Consider the following 23,970-nt stretch of genomic DNA (forward strand, 5'->3'; position numbering starts at 1 on the left):
CTGGTACGCCTGGCGCAGAGTGACAGGCCCAGCCCTTGCGCTGTGTCAGGGTCAGGTGCATCCTCACCGCTAAGTCCCTGTCTGGGAATGGGGAGAGTGGCCTTCAGGCTGATCTCCCACCTCCATGCAACCACTGGCATGTGCTCCCCACTGCCATGCTGGAGCCTCCATGTATATTTAATGACAAATAAAATTTTCAGATTTTTAAAATACTGTGCACAGAATTTTTTTTTTTTTTTTTGGCACAGAATTCCCTCAGTAGTAATAGCAGGAAGCCCTCTACAGGAAAGTGTTGTTCTGCCAAATGAAAGCATTTCTCACTGCGTTGCCAGAAGCATTGTTTGCTTCTGCAGGAGGCTGGGATTCTTTGTATCACAGACTGTCCATCAGTTGGCGGAGTACATTTAGCAACAATTAATGCCTTCCCTCGTCTGGTGGAGAACTGCTCGGTTTTCACCAGTACCACAATAGGCATAGTTTTAAAAGGCATCATCAGAATGTTTCTGCCAGTATCAAAATCTGCAACACTTGGGACCTAAACCTGGTGCCGTTCACACTCATGGACCCACTATTTGAGCCCTTGACCTCCTACTCCATCTGCAGTTATCGATGAAGGTAGCCTTCCTCATGGCTATCACCTCTGCCAGGAGAGTAGGTGAGCTTGGGTCTCTTATGGTGGACCTGCCTTATTCAGTCTTTTACAGGAACAGAGTATCCCTGAGATTGAACCCCAAGGTTCCCTGTGATTTTAACTTGAACCAGACAGTTCACCTGCTTGTCTTTTACCTTAAACCTCACAAGAGTAGGGAAATCAAGAAACCCCACTTGCTGGATGTATGCAGAGCGTTAGATTTTTCCCTAGGCAGGGCAAGGCCCTTTAGAAGGTCTCCAAGGTTATTTGTCTCCACAGCAGAGAGGATGAAAGGAAAAGCTAGGTCTTCCCAAGGACTCTCAAAATGGCTTTCCAGTTGCATCCTCCTCTGCTATGTGATAGCAGAAGCCCCTCCTCCTCAGTCCATCAGGGTTCACTCTACCAGAGCTCAGGCTGCCTCGGTACCTTACAAGGAATCCGACTTCTGCAGATTTGTAGAACTGCAGTTTTGGGCTCCATTCACATGTTAACCAGGCAATATTCCCTTATTCAAGTCTCAGAGAAGGATACTTCCTTTGGCTCAGAGATCCTGCAAACTGTGGTACAGAGATCTTCCTCACACCCACCTCCTTGATGACCGTTTCTTGGGAATTACCCACAGAGGGACCGGCCCTCCAAGAAGAAAGGCAGGCTACTTGCTTTAGAATAACTGTAATTCTTTGGCATGTGTGGTCCCTGTAGGTATTCATGACCTGCCATCCTTCCCCACTGTTTTGGATATTTATTTGATTCATGGTACAGTAGGAACTGGAGAGGCAGGTGGTCAACGCTGCCCCTTATGCCCTCAGTTTGGAGCATGAGAAGGTGAAGGGTATAGGCATGGACCAGCAGACACTGCTATTGAAGAATTTCCCGTGCCATGCACACAGAACACATGCACGCCCATGGTGAATACCCATGGTGACCATGCATCTCAAGGAACTCCTGTCACTATATGTATGGTAAATGACTTTTCTTTTTCTGGGACAGTGAAGGAAGTACTGTAACCCTTCCCCCACCTCTGCCCCAGCTGTGGTGTCTGCATGCTGCTCCAGCAGCTGCATGTTTGTGCTGGTGATGGTGCTTGAAAAATGAATGTGTTTGTGGAATGTTTCATGTGTTGAGATGTCTGCAGCACCCCTGAAATTGTGGTGTGTTAAGAGACAGGTTTAACAAACGGTAAGAGCAGGAGAAAACTTTTCATTACTAATTGTGTATGAATACTCATAAAAACCCTTTAAAAATAGTCTGCTTGCAGTGTTTGCAACCTATATACTGAAGCATTGTGCTAATGCATGAGACGCAGATGTAACTGATAAGAAACTATTAGAAAAAGTGACAGTGACTGGGGTATATGTATTGTCTAAGAATAGGGAGGTGCAGAAAGTAATCCAACTGCACAAATACTGAAAAGTAAATAAGGTCTTAAAATTCTTTCAATTTTAATCTTTGAAGGTGCTGTCACTACTGTGTAAGAAAATGTAACAACTTTAACTTTATTTAGCTTTTAAATATTGTTGAGGCTTCATCTTTTCTCAGATATTCAAGGTCAGAATGTGACTTGGTTAAACGTTACCTCAATAAAAATAGATAGCACAACATGCTTTAAACTTTCAAAGCATTAATTAATTCTGTGAGGTAGGTATTATTAGTATTATGATTATTATCACCACCATTTTTACGATTGAGGGAAGCTGAGCTGCAGAGTTCATCATCATCATGTTCCTATTATGCCTCTGGCATTTAGGGCAGTGATGAAGCTCCTCCACTCCTGTCTGTTTCTGGCAAGTCTTTCAGTGGTTCCCCAGCTATGCCCCAGGTTTTTCAGCTCGGCTTCCACAGCTCTTCGGTTGTTTTCAAGTGACTTCATTTTCACTTGTCTTCAGGTGTCCATCTTATTGCTACTCTGGTGATGGAATCAGTTTCCATCCAAAGCACATGACAGATCCATCTCCAGCGCCTCCTGGCAATTATGGTGCTCATATCCTCTTGGCTGCACTGTGTCAATAGATCTTGGTTTGAGATTGTTCTGGGTCAAAAGATACGGAGGATTTTTCTGAGGCAGGTTGTATGGAATGAAGACAGTTTGGACATGTCATACTTTCTCATTCCCCATCATTCTGCACTATAAAGTAGTGTTGAAAGTGCGCAGGCTTTGATAAATCTTGTTTGGTTTTGGTGTTGTATTTTGACAATTTCCAGACTGTATTTACGCTCCTGAAGGTGTTCGTGGCTTTACTGATTTTGTTCTGGATGTCCTGGCTTGTTGCACCATCCTGGCTGATGGTGCTGCCCAAGAATGTGAATGTTTCTACATTGGTGAGAACATAATCCTCTATCCGTACTGGTGATGGTGAGGCAATATTAAAGGTCATGATATCTGTCTTCTTGCGATTGATTTTCAGTCCAATTTGCTGGCTGAATGCATTGAGTCGAGTTGTTTTTTCTTGTATATGGTGTTGGATATGTGATAGGAGAGTGACATCATTTGCGAAGTCCAGATCTTCAAAGGATGAGAAAAGTGTCCATTTAATGCCTCTTGGCATGTCTTCTGTTGTACACCACATTACCCAGTTGATGGCAATGTTGAAGAGGATTGCAGACATGACGCACCCCGACGTACTCCTGTTTTGACTTCGAAACTGAGCTCACTGTGATCAACATTGCATGTAAAGTTGAAATAGAATCTTTTGATGACGTTGATTATATGGAAAGGAATTCCATGTGCCCGCAGAATGCTCCATGGGCTGGTCCTGTGAATGCGATCAAAAGCCTTCTCAAAGTCTATGAAATTTATGTAAAGTTGCCATTGCCATTCTAAGCACTGTTCTATTATGTTTTGTAGAGTGAAGATCTGATCTGTGCATTCATGCCCTTTCCAAAAACCAGCTTGTTCTTTTCTGAGAACACTATCAACTGTCTCTGATATACGCTGGACCATGATCTTACACAACACTTTGCTTGGCACAGATAAGAGTGTGATACCATACCAGTTATTACAATCACTGAGAGTTCCTTTCTTTGGTATCTTCACTATAACCCCATTGGTCCACTCATCTGGCACTTTTTCCCTTTCCCAGACTGATGGAAATAGAGGGGCCAGGATAGATGCTGCTAATTTATGATTTACCTTAAACAATTCTGCATTCAAGTTATCCTTGCCAGGAGCTTTCCCATTTTTTAAGGATTTGATGGCTTGAATGATCTCTTCCTTAGTTGGGGTGTCTGTGTTGATATTAAAATCTTCTTCTGCCTCTTGGATGTTTACTTCCTTTTTAGGTGACTCCCTGTTCAGCAATTCTTTGAAATGCTCTGTCCGGTGCATTTTTTGTTCTTTTTCGGTTGTTAGTAGGTGTCCTTGTTTGTTCCTGATGAGAGAGTTCGTTGGTGTCTGTCGTTTACCACTGATAAGCTGTGTCATTTTGTAGACTGTTCCTTGTTCACCACGAGCAGCTGCAGCCTCTGCTTGTGTTGCCAGATTATCAATATAATGCTGTTTGTCCACTCTCACAAGGTGTTTGACCTCCCAGTATGCCTTGCTATACTGCTCATGGTATTCATCCTTTAGCTTCTGGGATTTTGTGTCTAGAACTTTTTTCTTCAGGGCTCGTGTGGTTTCTATGGGGTTCCATGTTCTGGGTGTGATCCACTCCTTCCTTCTCTTCTGCCCGTAGCCTAGACAGGCTTCACTGCTGTCATAAATATAAAGGGAAGGGTAACAACCTTCCTGTATACAGTACTATAAAATCCCTCCTGGCCAGAGGCACAATATCCTTTTACCTGTAAAGGGTTAAGAAGCTCAGGTAACCTGGCTGGCACCTGACCAAAAGGACTAATAAGGGGACAAGATACTTTCAGATCTGGGGCGGGGAAAGGCTTTTGTCTGTCTGTTCTGTGTGCTTGCTGGAGAGAGATCAAGAAATCCTACTTCATTAGAATTAGTAAGTACTTGCAAGGAAATGTGTTAGTTTACTTTTGTTTTGGCTTGTGATTTTCTCTGTGCTGAGAGGAAGGTGTATTCCTTGTTTTCTTTTTGTAACTTTAAAGTTTTTGTCCAGAGGGAAATCCTCTGTGTTTTAAATCTGATGCCCTGTGAGATTAGCTTCCCTTCTAATTTTACAGAGGTGGTGCTTTTATCTTTTTTCTTTCTAATAAAGTTCTGTTTCTTTTAAGAGCCTGACGGATTTCTCTATTGTCCTAAGACCCAGGGGTTTGGGTCTGTGATCACTTTGTAACCAATTGGTTAGGATATTATTCTCAAGCCTCCCCAGGAAAGAGGGTGTAAGGGCTTGGGGGGATATTTTGGGGGAATAGGAACTCCAAGTGGTCCTTTCCCTGATTCTTTGTTAAATCATTTGGTGGTGGCTGCGTACCCTCCAAGGGCAAAGAGTTTGTGCCTTCAGGAAGTTTTACCCTAAGCTGGTAGAAATAAGCTTAGGGGGTCTTTCATGCGGGTCCCCACATCTGTACCCTAGAGTTCAGAGTGGGGAGGGAACCCTGACAACTGCTCTATTTATAAATTGCTGTTCCTTTGTCCCACTTCTTGTTGATCTCCTCATCTGCATTCCCCTCCTCTTCATCAAGGTCTGCAAGTGCTTGAAACCTGTTCTTTAACTGCAGAACGAAGGCTTTCTGTATTTCAAGGGACTTTAGCTTATCAATATCATAGCGTCTATGTCCCTTGTTTGGTTGACCCACACTTCTCAGTTTTAGCTTGATGGAGGCTGTCACAAGGTGGTGGTAACTGCCAACATCTGCACCCCTCCTCACTTTCACATCTGTCAGTGAGCGTCGCCATTTGCCATTGATCATGATGGGGTCATCTGGTTCTTCTCTGTGCCATTTGGAGAACACCATGTCAGCTTGTGAATTTCACGATGTTCAAATAGGGTTCCACCGGTGACTAGGTCATTCATATTGCAGAAGTCAACAAGCCTTTCTCTGTTTTCATTCATGGTCCCACACCCGTGTCTTCCCATTGCTCTGTCGTTATTTGTGTTGTCCTTACTGACCTTGGCATTCAGGTCTCCCATGACAATAGTTAGGTCGTGGTGTGGTACTCTCTCTAACTCCACCTGGAGTGTAGGGTAGAATTTATCCTTTACTTCTTCATCACTGTCATTTATCGGAGTGTAGCACTGAATCAGGGTGATGATATTATGTTTCCCTTTCAGTCTTTCTCTCATAAGTCTGATGACGATGAATTTCCATTCAAGCAGGGAATGCTCTACTCCCTTCTTCAAAAGGATGGCAACACTCTCATGGTGTTGTCCATCATCCCGTCCAGAAAATAGCAAAATTTCTCCCGAGGCTGCTGTTAATCTTCCTGATCCCGTCCATCTGCTCTCATTGACACCCAGGATGTATAAGCTGTAGCATCTCATCTCTGCTGTGACCTGAGCTAGCTTCCCTGTTTTGAACATTGTCCGTACGTTCCAAAAACCAAGTTTGGTTTTTGTCTTGGTGTTGAGCACTTCAGTCTTCATGCCAGTGGCTTCCTTTCAGCTTTCACCACTGACAGTCATACAGGTCATTGGCTCCTGAAGGCCGTCACACACAGTAATGGTTGATTTCTCCATCGCTGTTTCTGCAAAATATATTTTGTTTTTTACAGGACAGGGTTGTTAGCTCTGTGCCTAACCCCCAACCTGAAGGACCAGGATGTCTGTTTTGTCTGGCCCCTCCCGTACAGACCAATCCTGCATGGTTGAACCTCCCAGGAGCAAAAAGCCCCCGTCGACACAGACTCTGGGGATCGTTAGAGCATGCAAGCTGTCCTGCCACAACAAGGCACGGACAGCAGAGGACAGGAGCTGAAGAGTTATTTGCCATTTATCCTCCAGTAAATTGCTATCAGCCAAGGTTAACTCAGGAGTTCATGGCTCTCAGTCCAGTACTCAGGCACCTAAAGTTCATATCCTTTCTGTAATCTTGTGTTTAGGATACATTTATATTCAAGTGGGTCTGTTCAGAATATCTTCTTTAAAAATTTCTATGAAACATTCACTGGACTATAAGGCTCTGAAATTGTATGTCATATGTGAACTTTTGCTGACATAATTTTGTGTAATAGTAACGAGACTGTCCTATTATACTTTAAACGGCTTTCAGGTCAGTTTTTGTTGTAGTTTCTTTCCACACAAAATCTACAGCTCCCTCTGAATCTTAAATTTGAACTAAATTTAAAGAGAATGCAAAATGAACACAATAAGGAAGGCCCCCACTAATTCTTAGAAGCTACAAGACTTGCTTCCTTATCTGTTTGAACAGACAAATTTAACAGTGAAATTGTTCACTCTGTGCTTATATGTTCTTCTGCTTCCATTTCCCTGTAAAATGAACTGTTTATATTACCTCTCTGGTACTAGGAAGATGTAAAGAGGGTTGTTGCTATGGCTTAGCCATTGTGTCGATACCACTCTGCTCATTTATTAAGAAAATAACACAGGCAGGTTAAACAAACTAATTCTGTTAGCTCCACTGTTTGCTGTTTACCAGAACTGATCTGCTGAACCTACAGTCCTTTCTGTGTAACTAGCATTGATGATTATTTCTCTCATTCATTATTATCAGGTCCACCTGGAAAAAAGAACAGGGGTGTGGCATGCATATTATAGAAAAACAAAAGAATATCTCAAACTGCTATGGGAAACTGTAATGTGTACAGAGACTGGCACTAGCTGCCAACCACAATAGCCCAGTAAACCCTGCAGCCCCTGGGTTTTGCTGCACATTTTTCCCCTGTGGACAATACCGCAGAATCAAAGAAGTTTGACACTTTATTATTTCTCTGTCCTCATTATAATTTAGAGTTCCTCTCAATTTAGTCATCTGAAAATTTCATTAGCATGCTGAATGCATTTTTCCAGATCTCAGGTAGCAATCTTTATGGTAACCCATTAGACACTACTTCTCCCCCTACCCCCGCTTCCTGTAATTTGCCTATTATTACTAATATTATACCCATTATGGTTCATACCGTGTTTTGGGGAGTGACTGGGGGTTAAAACTGTAGAAATAGAAGAGTTTAGAATTACATTTTTTCCCAAAAGTCTTAGATGAGTGAATTATCAGTGAAATTTAAATTAAGTCAAATCATTCCCTTTAGTGTATAAATCAATTAGAAAAATGCAACGGCATATTGTGTTTTATAGAAGTCTGCTCCCAAATAAATCTGAGGTCAGGAGCAATCAATATTTATAAGCCATTTGTAATTTTCAGTAAACAGACAGCCCCACATCAGACAATGCAGAAAAAAAAAATGTTGAGTTGCCCTGAAATGTGTGTCATAGATATAACTTGGCAGATATTAAGAGGAATTGGATCTTAATAAAGAAGGCCAGCCTACCACTTTTTTACAGATTATCTGTAGTGCAGATCATTGGTGCCAGGTCTGTTTCAGTTTCCGTAATGGGATAAAGGAGATGGTTTTCCTTAATGAAGTCCTTATTTATGTAGATCAGCAAAGGGTTTTGCAGAAATGGGATTAATTGTATTCCTTAAGTGGGTGGGTTTGGTTTTTAAAAGGTTCTGGCAGCATCAGGCATATCAGTATCCTGCATTATATTTTTTAAATGCCCTTTCAGTTGCCATCATTGTTTGTTTTTTTGTTTCTTTCTGTAGATTCTGGGACTTTTCCAAGCCTAACCCCTTGCTGGAGACTGTGGAGCATCATACAGAGTTTACATGTGGACTAGATTTAAGCCTTCACAACCATGGTCAGGTAACAGATAAGATGATTTTATGTTTCACTTGTCTGTTACAGCCAATACAATCACAGCTGAATTGCAGACTCCATCATGAGCAGCAGCCATCGGTTTGTAGAATGCCTCAGGCAAAGGGTCTGGCTGAATGCAGGTTAAAATAAACCACATGTAGTGCCATTTTTATTTGAGAAATGATTACTTGTCTGTAGATGGTGGCCTGGGAAGAAGTTGCAAAAGCAGGCAGAGTTGAAATCCATATTGATTGCAGGTGGAAGCAAAAATTACTTTGATTTGGGAGCGAGAGTACTAGAGAAGGTGCCAAGTTCAGATCTAGTGTTCAGACCTGCAAAAAGAAAAGGAGGACTTGTGGCACCTTAGAGACTAACAAATTTATTTGAGCATAAGCTTTCGTGAGCGACAGCTCACTTCATCGGATGCATTCAGTGGAAAATACAGTGGAGAGATTTATATACAAGGAGAACATGAAACAATGGGTGTTACCATACACACTGTAACGAGAGTGATTAGGTAAGGTGAGCTATTACCAGCAGGAGAGTGGGGGGGCGGGGGAACCTTTTGTAGTGATAATCAAGGTGGGCCATTTCCAGCAGTTGACAAGAATATCTGAGGAACAGCGTGGGGAGAGGGGATAAACATGGGGAAATAGTTTTACTTTGTGTAATGACCCATCCACTCCCAGTCTTTATTCAAGCCTAAATTAATTGTATCCAGTTTGCAAATTAATTCCAATTCAGCAGTCTCTCGTTGGAGTCTGTTTTTGAAGTTTTTTTGTTGAAGAATTGCCACTTTTAGGTCTGTAATCAAGTGACCAAAGAGATTGAAGTGTTCTCCAACTGGTTTTTGAATGTTATAATTCTTGACGTCTGATTTGTGTCCATTTATTCTTTTACATAGAGACTGTCCAGTTTGGCCAGTGTACATGGCAGAGGGGCATTGCTGGCACATGATGGCATATATCACATCTGTAGATGTGCAGGTGAATGAGCCCTCTGATAGTGTGGCTGATGTGATTAGGCCCTATGATGGTGTCTCCTGAATAGATATGTGGACACAGTTGGCAACAGGCTTTGTTGCAAGGATAGGTTCCTGGGTTAGTGGTTCTGTTGTGTGGTGTGTGGTTGCTGGTGAGTATTTGCTTCAGGTTGGGGAGCTGTCTGTAAGCAAGGACTGGCCTGTCTCCCAAGGTCTGTGAGAGTGATGGGTCGTCCTTCAGGATAGGTTGTAGATCCTTGATGATGCATTGGAGAGGTTTTAGTTGGGAGCTGAAGGTGATGGCTAGTGGCATTCTGTTATTTTCTTTGTTGGGCCTGTCCTGTAGTAGGTAACTTCTGGGTACTCTTCTGGCTCTGTCAATCTGTTTCTTCACTTCAACAGGTGGGTGTTCAGACCTGGTTAGAGATGGGCCAGTCATTAAATATGGATCCAGTACTAGGACTGAACTTCTTCAAAGTTCAAGAATGCTTGGATGTTGCCTTTTGCTTTAAGCCCACCTCTAGAGGAGACAAAATACATTATTTTAATTGTAGAAATCCGAAACATTAATGTCCTGGGGGATGAGATTTGGTAAACAAAGGGGGCTAATCATTTGAGTATTGATTGTCCTGGGGTTACTTGATAGTCTACATCTGTGTAATAGTTTAGGAACTAGAGTAAAGCCAAGTAAACTCATCCTTTGGCAGTGGATAATATATACATACAGATGATATTACATTTAACTGCTCCTGAGTTTGTGCAACAGAAAAAGGGAAGAGATGGCTTATAGGTGACTCATATGCTTTGTATGTATTTGGTTTTAATCTATTGTGTGACATCCAGCTATCATAGCAATGAGTGCTGTAAAAATGCTGAAATAAAGAAATATGTATAATGAAGTCAAAATATAATTAAGAAGTAATTGAAATAAATCTTTGAAATGAACACATATAGCATCTCAGTGGCTTCCAGTTTGAATATCTGTTGCCTCTCTCTAACTTCCACTTCGAACCTTTTCTTGATAGTTTAAAGATTTGGAATGTGTATCTCAGAGCAATACTGTTAGGGCAGTTGTAGTTGTTTAAGCCAAGAGGGTGGGTGAGCTGTAGTGCAAATTGCATGAATCAGTTTGCGTTGTCAGAAAATTAAGGATACAGGGTTTATTTAACCAGACATGATTGGATTTTTTGCCCCCAGGTTGTATTTAGATATCTCTTAATACTGAAATAATTGAAACTTGATTCTGTTTACTGTACAGCTGAGGCAGGTACAGCATGTTGCCTACCGTGCACAAATCAAATCAAAATGGTATTCTGGTATATAATAAACATCATTTCTCCCAATATCCAAAATATCCTAGACCAAACAGTGAGCTGTTATTACCCTCTACAGATGCCTACATCATCTAACTTCAAAACACTTTTTTAGATCATAGTAGGGAGAGGCTCCTGGGTAATTGAGAGAACTATGCAAGATGAACAAACAGAATTCCAAATTAGGCTCAGACTACACTCGGTTTTTATTTTTTGTTTACAAACTGTGTTCAAACATCTGTCCAACTAGAACAGCTTGTGACATGGTGTGGGCAGCTAGTGTCAGGGCAGGTCTGTAATTAAGAAGCTGTGCTGCTGCAGCGTTTTCTGGCAGCGTGGTTAATCCACCTCGGCGAGAGGCGGAAGCTGTATTGATGGGCGAAGCCCTTCCGTGGACAGTGATGTATCTATGTGCGTTTGTAGCGTAGACCTGGCCTCACTGAGGCCAAATATTTTTAAATGTTTAAAAACCCACGAAAAGATTGGGTAGGGACTTTTATCATAGGGCCTTTTCCCTATACGATACTGCCCTTCCCTAGTTTTTCTGCTCATAGGCCTAGGGCTCTTTTGAGGCTCACCTGGGTATGTATTTAGACACCACTTAAAGGAAAGCGTCCTTTAGACGTGAATTCAGACTACACCATGGAATCACCTATGGCTGTTCCAAAGCTCAGTGAAAACATAGTTGCAAATTGAGTGGCTGTGTAGTTTGTCTATACAGTGTTCAATGGGTCTGGCTTCAGAGGCCTTGTGGCACATTCTCTTCTAGAGTGGGACTTCATTCACGGGGTGAATTTCACCTATAATGAATAGTAGTACTATACATAATGGAAATAAGGCACATCCTACAACCATATCATGTTCCAACTCATATCATACGGTCCCTCTCTTCTTCTTTGGTTGGTTTTTGTATTGTGATAGCTCTTAGGAGCGCTTGTGATGAACCATGATCCCATTGTGCAAGGTGCTATACAAAAACAGAAGAAAAAGACAGTGGTGAGCCCATCTGAACTAGCTAAGGGATGTGCCAAATGTCATTTTGTTGGGGCAGATTGTGCCAAGGCAGTTGAACAGTTGAGCTTGGGGTAGGTTATATCAACTAACAGGGGAGGTTCACACTATGTAAGTCTTTCAAAGAAGTAGTTGTTGCTAGCAGGGAAGTAATCTTAAAACTTGTTAGGGGGCAACTTGATTGAAAATCAACAGAAGTTTGTGTTTTGCAATTTGAGCGGGACGTTGCAATCATGAATTAGTGTTTAATCAGCTCTTATTTGTGTGACTTAGACAATAGCCATGTCATAAATATAAAGGAAGGATAAACACCTTTAAAATCCCTCCTGGCCAGAGGAAAAGCCCTTTCACCTGTAAAGGGTTAAGAAGCTAGGATAACATTGCTGGCACCTGACCAAAATGACCAATGAGGAGACAAGATACTTTCAAAGCTGGAGGGGGGGGGAGAAACAAAGGCTCTCTCTGTCTGTGTGATGCTTTTGATGGGAACAGAAAAGGAATGGATTCTTAGAACTTAGTAAGTAATCTAGCTAGATATGCATTAGATTCTGTTTTGTTTAAATGGCTGATAAAATAAGCTGTGCTGAATGGAATGTATATTCCTGTTTTTGTGTCTTTTTGTAACTTAAGGTTTTGCCTAGAGGGATTCTCTGTGTTTTGAATCTGATTACCCTGTAAGGTATTTACCATCCTGATTTTACAGAGGTGATTCTTTTTACTTTTTCATCAATTAAAATTCTTCTTTTAAGAACCTGATTGCTTTTTCATTGTTCTTAAGATCCAAGGGTTTGGGTCTGTGTTCACCTATGCAAATTGGTGAGGATTTTTATCAAGCCTTCCGCAGGAAAGGGGGTGTAGGGTTTGGGGAGGATTTTGGGGGGGGGGGGGGGGAAGATGTTTCCAAGCGGGCTCTTTCACTGTTATATATTTGTTAGACGCTTGGTGGTGGCAGCAATAAAGTCCAAGGGCAAAAGGTAAAATAGTTTGTACCTTGGGGAAGTTTTAACCTAAGCTGGTAAAAATAAGGTTAGGGTGTTTTCATGCGGGTCCCCACATCTGTACCCTAGAGTTCAGAGTGGGGAAGGAACCTTGACAAGCCACAAATAGCAAAGTTTAAAAGTACGGCTACATTGAACATCCAATTCATCTTGTCATGACACTGAACTTATTTCTACAGGAGTATGAAGAAATAAGGACTATTACTTTGCATATCATAAATTGCATGAAATTGTGGACTTTTGTTGTTCTAAAGCTGCCTAATGCTCCCTAATGCTCAAGGCAAACATGAGAAAAATGAAAGCCCTGGATTTTGTTTGAAAGCCTTTCTTCATTTCTGTGCCTACTTATCAGGTCTGCTGTGTACACCTCAGAGAGCACCCAGTGCAGTGTGTAAATGAATGCTTTCTATAAAGCAGGTTCTTTCTTTGGCGGCTGTCTGAGAACAGGATGAGGATTTTAAAAGGGTGGGGAATCCCTTCAGCTTCTCTTTACCGGATCTGTGAACTGTAAGCTGCAACTGAGTTTTCAAAATTGCAGTCCTGTGTGATTTTTAAAAGAACAATGGTGGTAACCATTTTCAAGCACTGATTAAAGGAAGAATATATTAAACATAAGTGACAGCAACATATCAAATCAGAACAGGACGTTTACAATGTACAGTGCTGAAAAGTACAAGCTGGGGATTAAAAATGAATACAAAGAGGACTATGAAGAAGAATAAAAACACAATACTCCAGTTTGATTTAAGAAAAGGAGTACTTGTGGCACCTTAGAGACTAACCAATTTATTTGAGCATAAGCTTTCGTGAGTTACAGCTCACTTCAGCTGTAGCTCACGAAAGCTTATGCTCAAATAAATTGGTTAGTCTCTAAGGTGCCACAAGTACTCCTTTTCTTTTTGCGAATACAGACTAACACGGCTGTTACTCTGAAACCAGTTTGATTTGTTATTTAAATGCACGATCAGGCCTGGAATTTAAAATAGCTTGCATGCAACAGGGCACAAAGTGTGCATACTTGATTTGCATGCTTGTTTATTATGGTTGCTTGCATAATTATTGTAATTCTGTATACAAAAGGATAGATGTCAAGTGGCCATTTGTACTGACAATTATGCATTTGTGCAATTCTAAGAGGTGTGGGAGCCAGATTCTCTTATTTTCTCTAGACCTTTTGTGCTGCTGCTGCATTTCCAGAGTTGTGGATTTCCCCGACACACGTCAGGTGGCATAGATCTGGTTCCCCTTCCACCCACTCAGTACCTGACATTCACTATTTTTTTCCCACTGAATGCATCCGATGAAGTGAGCTGTAGCTCACGAAAGCTTATGCTCAAATAAATTTGTTAGTCTCTAAGGTGCCACAAGTACTCCTTTTCTTTTTGCGGATACAGACTAACACAGCTGCTACTCTGAAACCTGACACAGGGAGTGTATCAAGATTGAGAGAGATATGGTCAGAGTGCTACTGTGCTCCAGCTAGAATGTGGCTTCTTAAAAGCCATAGCTAGCCTATGCAGATTATGCCCAGAGGTCTGGCGAAGAATCTGGGCTTGGGTCTGAAGACCTTTCAGATGAGTGCGGACACTGTTGATCACGTGACACAGAGTAGCGATTTTCCTTGGTGTTAATTTTCTTTCCTTCATCCCGCAGGCTGTTGTGCACTATACTACACACCAGCTGGTTGCATAGGTGCCACCCTCCTCTCCAGAGAAGGGATTGCATTTCAGTGGGATTGTTTTCATATAAATTGTGAAGTGCTCTGGGCTCCTGCATAAAGGGTGCTATACAAATAATATTTTGCATTGTTCTGTAAATGTCTTCTAATTTGTGGGACTTTTGGTGCAATATTTAATTTAAAAAAAATCAAGAGAACAAATTAGAACATTCGTGGAAGTGATATTGTCAGGTTAAAACAAGCAGGCCCAAGTCATGAAGGGGAAAAGACATGTGACAGCAGGGTGCAAAGGGGGCAGCACGGTAAGAGGAATGGGCACTGACCCTCTGCAATAAGAGCACATAATAGTTTCCCTCCAACATTGTCTCATATCTGTATAGTTATCAGGATTTCAAGGTCCCTGTAAATAGTTTCTGTAGACGGTGGGATCCATGTAGCTTGTTAGGATTGCCGCTCTGTTTTGTTTTTAAACTCCTGCAACTTTCTGTGGATGCACATGCAGCTTGATGGTCAACTCTTCACAATGAAGTGAGACCTGCTTATTTTGGTCTGTCTTTCAGTGGCAACGGTATTTGAATGATGCTTACTCTCGGGGGCGTAATGCAGTTTGTGATGGTGATACAGTTCTTTGCCCTCTTAGATGGCACTGACCGTCTGCAATAAGAGCATATAATAGTTTCCTTCCAACATTGCCTCATATCTGTATAGTTATCAGGATTTCAAGGTCCCTGTAAATTCCACCATTAATGCAGTTTTATTGATACCTTCACTGAGGAACAACCCCAAAATGTAGGTCAGTACCCACCATTGGCAACAAATAAAGGCCATTGGAGGCTGTAAGTCTAACCTTTTTGCTCACTGTGTCATAGATGACATAGAGTAGAGGTTTCCCCTGGTGTGCATTTCCCTTCCTCCATCCCCCAGACTGCGTGTAGGTACAAGTTGTCTGAATGGGTTACTCCTTCCATCCAAAGGATATTTCAGTGGGATTGTTTGCAAGTGGCCTCCCTACCAGCCACTCAGAATGGTTGCTAACAGCCACGTGCACGTGTTTCAGTATTTGTGGAATGGATGAATAATGGCTCTTTGCAGAAAGAAGTTCAGTTTTTTAGGACCAAATATGAATTCAAACGGTGTCTTCAGTGGAGATGGTATATTAGGTGTTCTCTTTGTATTTACACCAGTCTCTTGTAACTAACTGTTGTAAAGCTAGAATTGTATTTTATGGAAACTTTACTGGAAGATGCATAAACTTCCTTTGCTCCTTTTTTTGTTGTTTGGGGTATTTTTGTGTCTTGTTTGTTCTTTCTTTGCACACACAAAAGTTGTGGAATTTAGATGTTCCACATGACTGTTGAAGCTTTCATGTCCCTAGAACAGGGGTGGGTGAACTTTTTGGCCCAAGGGCCACATCTGGGTATGAAAGTTGTATGGCAGGCCATGAATGCTCACAAAATTGGGAGTTGGGGTGCGGGAGGAGGTGAGGGCTCTGGCTGGGGGTGTGGGCTTGGGGGTGGGGCCAGAAATGAGTTCAGGGTATGGGAGGGGGCTCCGGGCTGGGGCAGGAGGTTGGGCTGCGGGGGGGGGGGGTGTGTGTGTGAAAGATTTTTCACCTTGAATGTGTGTTCAAACTCATCAGATTTAGTGACTTTAAAGCTCTGACTGCTTTTTAATTTGGTTTACCATGCTGAGCCAACACAGCAGAGTGTGAGCTGGATTCTGATTCTTTAATAAAACTGTTTGCTTAGTGCCAATGAGTTATACCAGTGCAACTTGATGGAAGACAAACAGGGTTTCATGAAGAGAACATTTGACCTGTACAACTGTTAATTACTGGTGATTATTTAAAAAAAAATGAAACCTTACTTGACTCTTAGATACAAAGGTGAAGATTGCAAGGCTGGTGGTTAGGAAGCATGTTGTTTTGCTTGTAAACCGAATATATTTGATATGGAGTCACTGAGAAACAATAAACACGGACCCCTCACAATGCCACTTTTAGAGTGTCATATGTCAGCATAGAATGGCAAATTAAAGTTTGGATTAAACCTTTCCACAACACTGCATTGATTTTATCCGTAACTAAAGGATGGACCTGGGTTCTTTAAAATAGCTCTTTAAAGATTCTTTTCTTTAAGCTATCTAACTGTGCAAGAGTGCATCCATTGCTGCAGATAGTTTTGAAAGCCCTCTGCACTTCACTGCCAGACTTGTCTTTCAGACCTGCAACTCAGACAAATTTAGACAGCACATCCTTCCTTCACCATTAAGATGTATTAACTGTTGTGTTTAGAGGATTGTTTCAAGTCTACAAAATCAGCTCCCCTTTACATATTCCATATCAGATCAAGAAAACAACTGTCTTCTATCTTTTGAAATAGATCCTAGCCAGTTTGTATAACGTTCCAGAGACTTGATCATGAAGCTGGTCAGTTCCTGTTTTCAGCTCCATGCTTTGTGACACTTTTTAATGGTCTGAAAAACAGGAGCAATGCCCCCTCCAAATCTCTTCCCTTCTTGGGAGAGTAATACATTTCTTTAGCAATGTGTGGGACATTGCTATTTCTGGTCAGTGTATATAATTTGAATCCAGGTCTATGTAAGAACTTCTGGCCAGTTTTTTATTCTGTATTCATCACAAATGATTATACAAATTAGAAACAATGTGTAGTCTGAAAAATAGCACACACAAACTAGAATGCTTGCAAATGAATTTTTTTCTTTTACAAAATTACAGTATGCACCTCTCAATTTATGCATGAGGGTAGGGTTCAGTTACAGTTCATCTCTGATGCCTCTTGACCAAACATAGGGTCACAGTAATGCTTGGGCTTTTCTAATCCAAGATGGAACCCCTTATTATTTTAAACCAACAGATGCATACCTCAAACCCAGCAGGTTAAGTGCATGGGGGAGGGGGTTAGTGCCACATGGCAAGGGACTTCGCTTATAACCATTTGCCTTTATCCCTTGTTCTTAAATTCACTTAAACCCTCTTTTTGTTAATAAATTGTTTTACCTTTAATCTAAACCTGCCTAGTGCTGTTGAAGTGACTGCTAGCTCCAGTTAAAGTAATAAGCTGTGCTTTTGTCTCTTTAAAGGAGCAATGAACCTTATTACTACTTTGAGTGTTCCAGGAGAGGGCTAAACAGTTCAGGGCAGACAGTTGGGGGGAAATTTGGGACTTAAGAGTGTGTTGGGAGTCACTCTGTAAGTAGTAACCAAGGCTGGTGGAGACCAGCGTGGGGCTGTTGTGTTGTAGGCAGGCTGCTAGGGGCAGAGTGTTGAACCAGGACTGCACCGCACACAGATTCAGGAAACTGCATTCCTATCTGCTGGCTGTTGGTGTCCAGGCTCTGAGCCACGGCACCAGAGCATTTAAGGCACCCAAGCTTACAGGTCAGGTGGTGAGATGACCTTTCACGGGTCTGGGTTGCACCCCAAAATGTTAATGGATCTTCCTGCCATGACTTACCAAAGGTCAAGAGGAATGGGAGTGAAGGCAGAAGTGTTACCTACCCCTTGATTCACATTGTTGAAGAAATGGAATGGGGGAGGGAGGAATTGAGGGCAAAATTTCCTTTCCATTCTTGTCCGATTATGGGCTAGAAGAAATGGTCACCTGTCAAAATAAGTAGCAGGCCTAATATAGCTTCACCAAACTTCCATCCCCTGTGTACGCAAGAGTGCTCAGGACCCTTTACAGATGTTTCATCATAATATAAGTAGCCCATAGAATTAAGCACAAAAAGAAGAAGTTTCCTTGAGAAGAGGAGGAAGGGAAAGTATTGCAAATAGGAGTGAAAATGTAGCGACAATAACTTTTTTTAAAACCTGTTGTAAAAGAAGAACTGTTATATGTCTTATTGAAACTCAGCATGGCAGAGAAAAAAGTGTAGAGTGTCAGGGTTCCTTCCCCACTCGGAACTCTAGGGTACAGATGTGGGGACCCGCATGAAAGACCCCCTAAGCTTATTCTTACCAACTTAGGTTAAAAACTTCCCCAGGGTACAAACTTTGCCTTGTCCTTGAACAGTATGCTGCCACCACCAAGTGTTTTAAGCAAAGAACAGCAAAAGAGCCCCTTGGAGACGTCTTCCCCCAAAATATCCCCCCAAGCCCTACACCCCCTTTCCTGGGGAAGACTTGATAATAATCCTCACCAATTTGTACAGGTGAACACAGACCCAAACCCTTGGATCTGAAGAACAATGAAAAATCAATCAGGTTCTTAAAAGAAGAATTTTAATTAAAGAAAAGGTAAAAGAATCACCTCTGTAAAATCAGGATGGAAAATACTTTACAGGGTATTCAGATTCAAAACACAGAGGATCCCCCTCTGGGCAAAACCTTAAAGTTACAGAAAACAGGAATAAACCTCCCTCTTAAGACAGGGAAAATTCACATAAAACAAAAGATAAACTAATCCGCCTTGCCTGGCTTACGTATACTGGTTGCAATATTGGAGACTTGGATTAGGATGGGTTGGAGAAGATGGATTTCTGTCTGGCCTCTCTCAGTCCCAAGAGAGAACAACCACGTAAACAAAGAGCACAAACAAAAGCCTTCTCTCCCGCCGCCCCCCCCCCCCCAATTTTGAAAGTATCTTGTCCCCTTATTGGTCCTTTGGGTCAGGTGCCAGCCAGGTTAGCTGAGCTTCTTAACCCTTTACAGGTAACAGGATGTTGCCTCTGGCCAGGAGGGATTTCATCGCATGGTATACAGAAAGGTGGTTACCCTTCCCTTTATATTTATGACAAGCTACAATAACTTTTTTTAAAACCTGTTGTAAAAGAAGAAGTGTGATATGTCTTATTGAAACTCAGCAGGGCAGAGACAAATGTGGAGCTATTTCCACCCGTGAGTGGTCACCACATAAGAGACAATTGCCTGTCAACCTAAGATTTGACTGGAAACCCTGGAAGGATATCTAGTGAAATCACTTCTGCCCTCCTGACTGTTGTTCAGAAACTTATTCAACTGTGGCATTGATATTTCTTTGCCAGGGTAAAGAAAGTAATTTCTGGAGCCTAATGAAAATACAGTGTCATTATCTAGATACATGCATATCTTGCTGAGTTTCAGTAAGAGCTTTATGTTTTTGCAATTTTTAGTTATTTTCTGAAAAATAGTACTTGGTTATTGGGTTTGGGGGTTTAGTGCCACCTTAGAGTACCGCAAAAATCGACCACTATCTTGAAGGATTTTTCCTCTTTTCTTGATCCTAAACAGTAAAGAGACAGTATGTCATCTAGGTAATTACACTAGGCTGAATGGATTGCCCTAGGGTTCTGGAAAAGGTCTCCGTCTATTGCAAAGCAAGGCTGTAGTGATGAATAGAAGACAGAGGTCCTGAAATAAATCAGCTAGTGGGATAACTGAAATGGCTGTGATAAATAAAAGAATATTGGAATTAAATGAGTTGGTGGAAAACAGCATTACTATCAGACACTAGGATAAACACTTTAAAGTGAAACAGTCATCCCATGTTTTATGAGTCAAACTGTGAATTTCCAGTGAAGAATTAGTTTTCTGAGACTGTATCTGTACAATTCATATTTTTGGCTTTACATGAAGGGGAATAAAGCAATGTCCAGTTTGATTTATCTGCTGCAAATAAATATTTGCCTATTCCAGAAAATTACCTGGCATGATATTTATACTGCAGCAATAATAAAAGTACAGTACACTCACTTATGCACTGACTGTCTGACCCTCCTTTGATGCAGAGGCTGGCTGTGGGCATCTCCCAATCTCACAGCATATTTCAGTAGCACATATAGCAATACTTCATAACTTCACATACACTGATAGCACATGCAATCCAACAGGGTATTCATGTTCACCGGATCGAGACTTTTAAAATGACACCTCACAAGTTATATTTTGTACAAAACATATCATAATTATATGACAGTGGTGAATATGGGGGTTCCAGGATGCTCCTTTGAGGTACAGAGTGCCACAGACATTAACAAGTGCATCCATTTTGTTAGATTGTGTTTTGCGTCATGTAGTTGTAACAGTAATCTAACAGATGGGAGCATTGGCACTTTTGGGAGGTGGGGGAGGGCGCGTCTTTTTCGGCTGCATCCTTCCCTGAGCAATCAGTATTCAGTGGAATATTGTTATTTTACAATTAACCTTTAATTATTCCATTTCTCTTGACAATTTGTGATGGCAAAAAAATTGATACAATAGAACTGTATATTCCAGCACATAAGCAACATTGGTGTATTTGTCAGGTGTTCTGCAGCACATCTGTACAACGTTAATGAAAGTGTAGTGAAAATAGCTGCCCAAAGCTAATTATTTGGTTTTTTTAAACGGTCGGAAGTATAAAAAACCCTGCCTTTTATATAGTAGCTTTCACCCAAAGATCAGAGTATTCTGCAGAATCTACCTACTGATATGCAGACTTGATCCAGGTCTGTTGGATTGAAGGCAAAGCTATTTCAGCAACATTGTACAGTAGCTTTGGACTGAAAATGAATAATACTTTATATTTAAACTTATTGTGAAGGGTTTTCAGTTATGAACAGTGGCTCAAATAATCTCTTCGTATACAATAAGATTATGTTCTATGGAATATCCTTTTGAATACTGTTCTAAGTAAGAATTAGATAAACCTGTATAAAAAATATCAGGAAGTCGGTGGTTCGGGGTTTTTTTTTTAATTAAATACTGAAAGAAAAACTTGGAGCACTTCCAAAATTGTTGGGATATCTCCAGCTGGTGTACTAGGTACTTACACAGTCACCAAATCTGATAGAGCTCATATTCCAAATTATTCCTGGTCAGTTAGCACAAACACATAAGCTGTGGTTAATGTTGCATTAAAAGCTTGATCAAAATTATTGTTAAATCAATTGTGACAAAATATTTTACATTGCGTTGGCTTTCCCTCCCCACTTAAGTTATAAAGCCATTGGCTTTATACAAATAAATTCATTGTATATTCACATCCTCACTAGATATTATAGTACCATTAATAAAGAAAAACACTTCACACAGTTACTCACTAGGGCCTTCAATGAGACTGTTCATGTGCTTAAAGTATTCAGATGCTTAAGTACCTTGCTGAATTGGGGCTACGAGAGCCACCACATACTCTCTCAAACTGTAGTAGTTTTTATGGCATACATTTTAAGGGTGTAGTTTGTGTACCAAAATTCTAATGAAAGTCACCCAGCTATTTTGGAACATAGGTAATCCCATCGAACATAGAATTCCTTGGATGATTGGGATGCCATTGTTGTTCATTGTAAACCTACCGAGATATTAAATAAGAATGTCTTAGTTTAACTGTCTCTTGATTTTTCTGACTGGAATTTACCAAAGCAAAGGATAGTTACAACTTCGACTTCATAAGGTTCTTCCTCTCTTGATTCATTAAAAGGTGGAGCCTTGGAAAACTTCACATAAAATGCAGGTTGTTACAAAAACACAGAAACCCATTTAGTTGGCATATTTGTATTGAATAATCCAGTAAAACCACGCCACTCTTGAAATTAATTTCCATAGTCATCTCCACCTACACAATATAGAAATAATTTGTTTCTGTGCCGAGGTCTTACTTTCCATCATCTACTTTCGACTGTAGCACTTTATCATATTTAATTTGAGAGGACAGAATGGCATTTTCTCAAGCGTATGTTCTCGGTTGTTAACTCAAAACTTACCATTTTGAATCTTGCTCAAAAGGTTCGCCCGTATGTTACTGATGGCAGATAAACACTCTTGGACTGAATTGAGACTTTTATTAAACTAGTTATATTTTAGGAGTTAGCAGATTGAAATTCTACGTAAGAACATCCAAACTGGGTCAGACCAAAGGTCCATCTAGCCCAGTATCCTGTGTTCTGACAGTGGCCGCTGCCAGGTGCCCCAGAGGGAATGAACGAAACAGGTAATCATCAAGTGATCCATCCCCTGTCGCCCATTCCTAGTTTCTGGCAAACAGAAATTAGGAACACCATTTCTGCCCATCCTAACTAATAGCCGTTGAGGGACCTGTCCTCCATGAACTTACCTAGTTCTTTTTTGAACCCTAAGATGATGATTCAAAAGTAAGATTCAAAAATTCTGCAGGACAGTGTCCTCTCTTGAATTAGCTTTAGACCTCTTTAGACCTCTGAGACGTGTAACTTTAATAAACCTTTCCTTTGTTGAAAATTTGTTCTTTTTGCATTTCTATGTACATATTCATACTGTACTCATCATACTATGACACATATTGTGAGTAAAAATTTTAATAATCATCTAGTAAATAAGAAATGCATCAGTCCACATTTTCTAACATAACTAAAATGTAAAAATTGACTCTGAATAAATGGGTGAAGCTAAAATTGCTTAACTGTATAAATTTAGTGTGTGCTCATAGTTAGCAAAAAGAAGCACCAAAGTTAGTGTAAAGGCTATATTTAATTCTTAATCAGCATTTCAACCCTTACCAATGAGTGAGAATCAACCTTTTTTGAGGAAAACAACTGAAAAGTACAAATGCACACCAAAATTCAAATTAGGGATTTTAATCAAGGGTTTCTGCTTGCTGATTTAAATCAGTGATTTTAAGTCACTTTGATTTAAATCAGTCACCCCTGCTCTTTGCATAGAATTTATTCATCACCATTTCCAACATGAGTTTTAAGTATGGACGTCACACTGCACAGGAAGATATGACCCAGAGTGATTTGCTAAAGGTTTATTTTCCTTCTCCGAACTAGCGACATGTACATACGATCAGAGAAAATTAGCGTGTTGGGCGGAATTAACCCAAGTGGCCCTTGTCAAACTGCCTTTTGTATAGGCTCTGTTTATTCTTACTCTCACTAGAGTCAATGATTCTGTAACTCTGTTTATTCAGAGCTTGCTGTGAGATATTAATTTGGTTGATCATAGGTGGGGATTTCCCAGGGATTTTTCAGGTGCTATTCCATGTCTTGTTCCTCTTGAAAGAAAGGATTGTCGATGTAGTAGTATCAACCCATACCTATGGGAAAGATAAAAATACTCACTGTGCGTTTTATACAGTTGTGAACGGACACAACATCATGAGATTTTGTCCCATTCTGCTTTAGGGTGTAAAGTACCTCAAATAACTAAGCAGTTGCAACCAATTAAGGAAATACCACAAATGAGCAGTAACCATAAAATGGGACAACTACAGCGTGTATCATACAAAATGAAGTTTGATTTCTAAATTTCTAGTATGCACCTGTTCGTTCTAGTTTAATATTAAAGAATGTGAATTAGATTTATAGCAAAATGGTACCTGTTCTGTAGGTCCTGATGTGACTCCCATTGACATCCCTGAGAGAACACGACCCTTTGAAGATACTTTTCAAAAGTTGCTTTCACCCTCGTTTAGTGGCTTGTATTCATAGGCCAGCCTTGTCAATTTTATTCCTCTTCAGACCTCATCTTATGTCTTACCTTTGCCTTCATTTCTTTGTCCCTCCACTGCTCTGTAACAATCTACCTATTATATATCATTCTGTTACATAGTAGTTGATCTATAATCTGGTATTGTTACATTGTTAGAGAATCTTTAACTGCAGTATCAGATCTAAAGCATTTTGTAATCTGGTTTTATGAAAGTTTTTTTTTTCCTGTCTGTGAATACTGATTTTATCCAGT

At 40.8% G+C, this 23,970-nt stretch overlaps 1 protein-coding gene across 1 annotated transcript in view; it reads left to right on the forward strand.

The window, feature by feature from the left end:
• The window catches only part of PEX7 (peroxisomal biogenesis factor 7), an 86,088-nt gene that overhangs the window by 58,008 nt on the left and 4,110 nt on the right, over positions 1-23,970 (forward strand). The window contains exon 9 of the mRNA XM_074946965.1: positions 8,255-8,354. Coding sequence (XP_074803066.1) covers positions 8,255-8,354 — 100 coding nt within the window. The remainder of the gene's footprint in view (positions 1-8,254; positions 8,355-23,970) is intronic.

This window comes from Natator depressus, chromosome 3, assembly GCF_965152275.1.
Source record: "Natator depressus isolate rNatDep1 chromosome 3, rNatDep2.hap1, whole genome shotgun sequence".
NCBI lineage: Eukaryota > Metazoa > Chordata > Testudines > Cheloniidae > Natator > Natator depressus.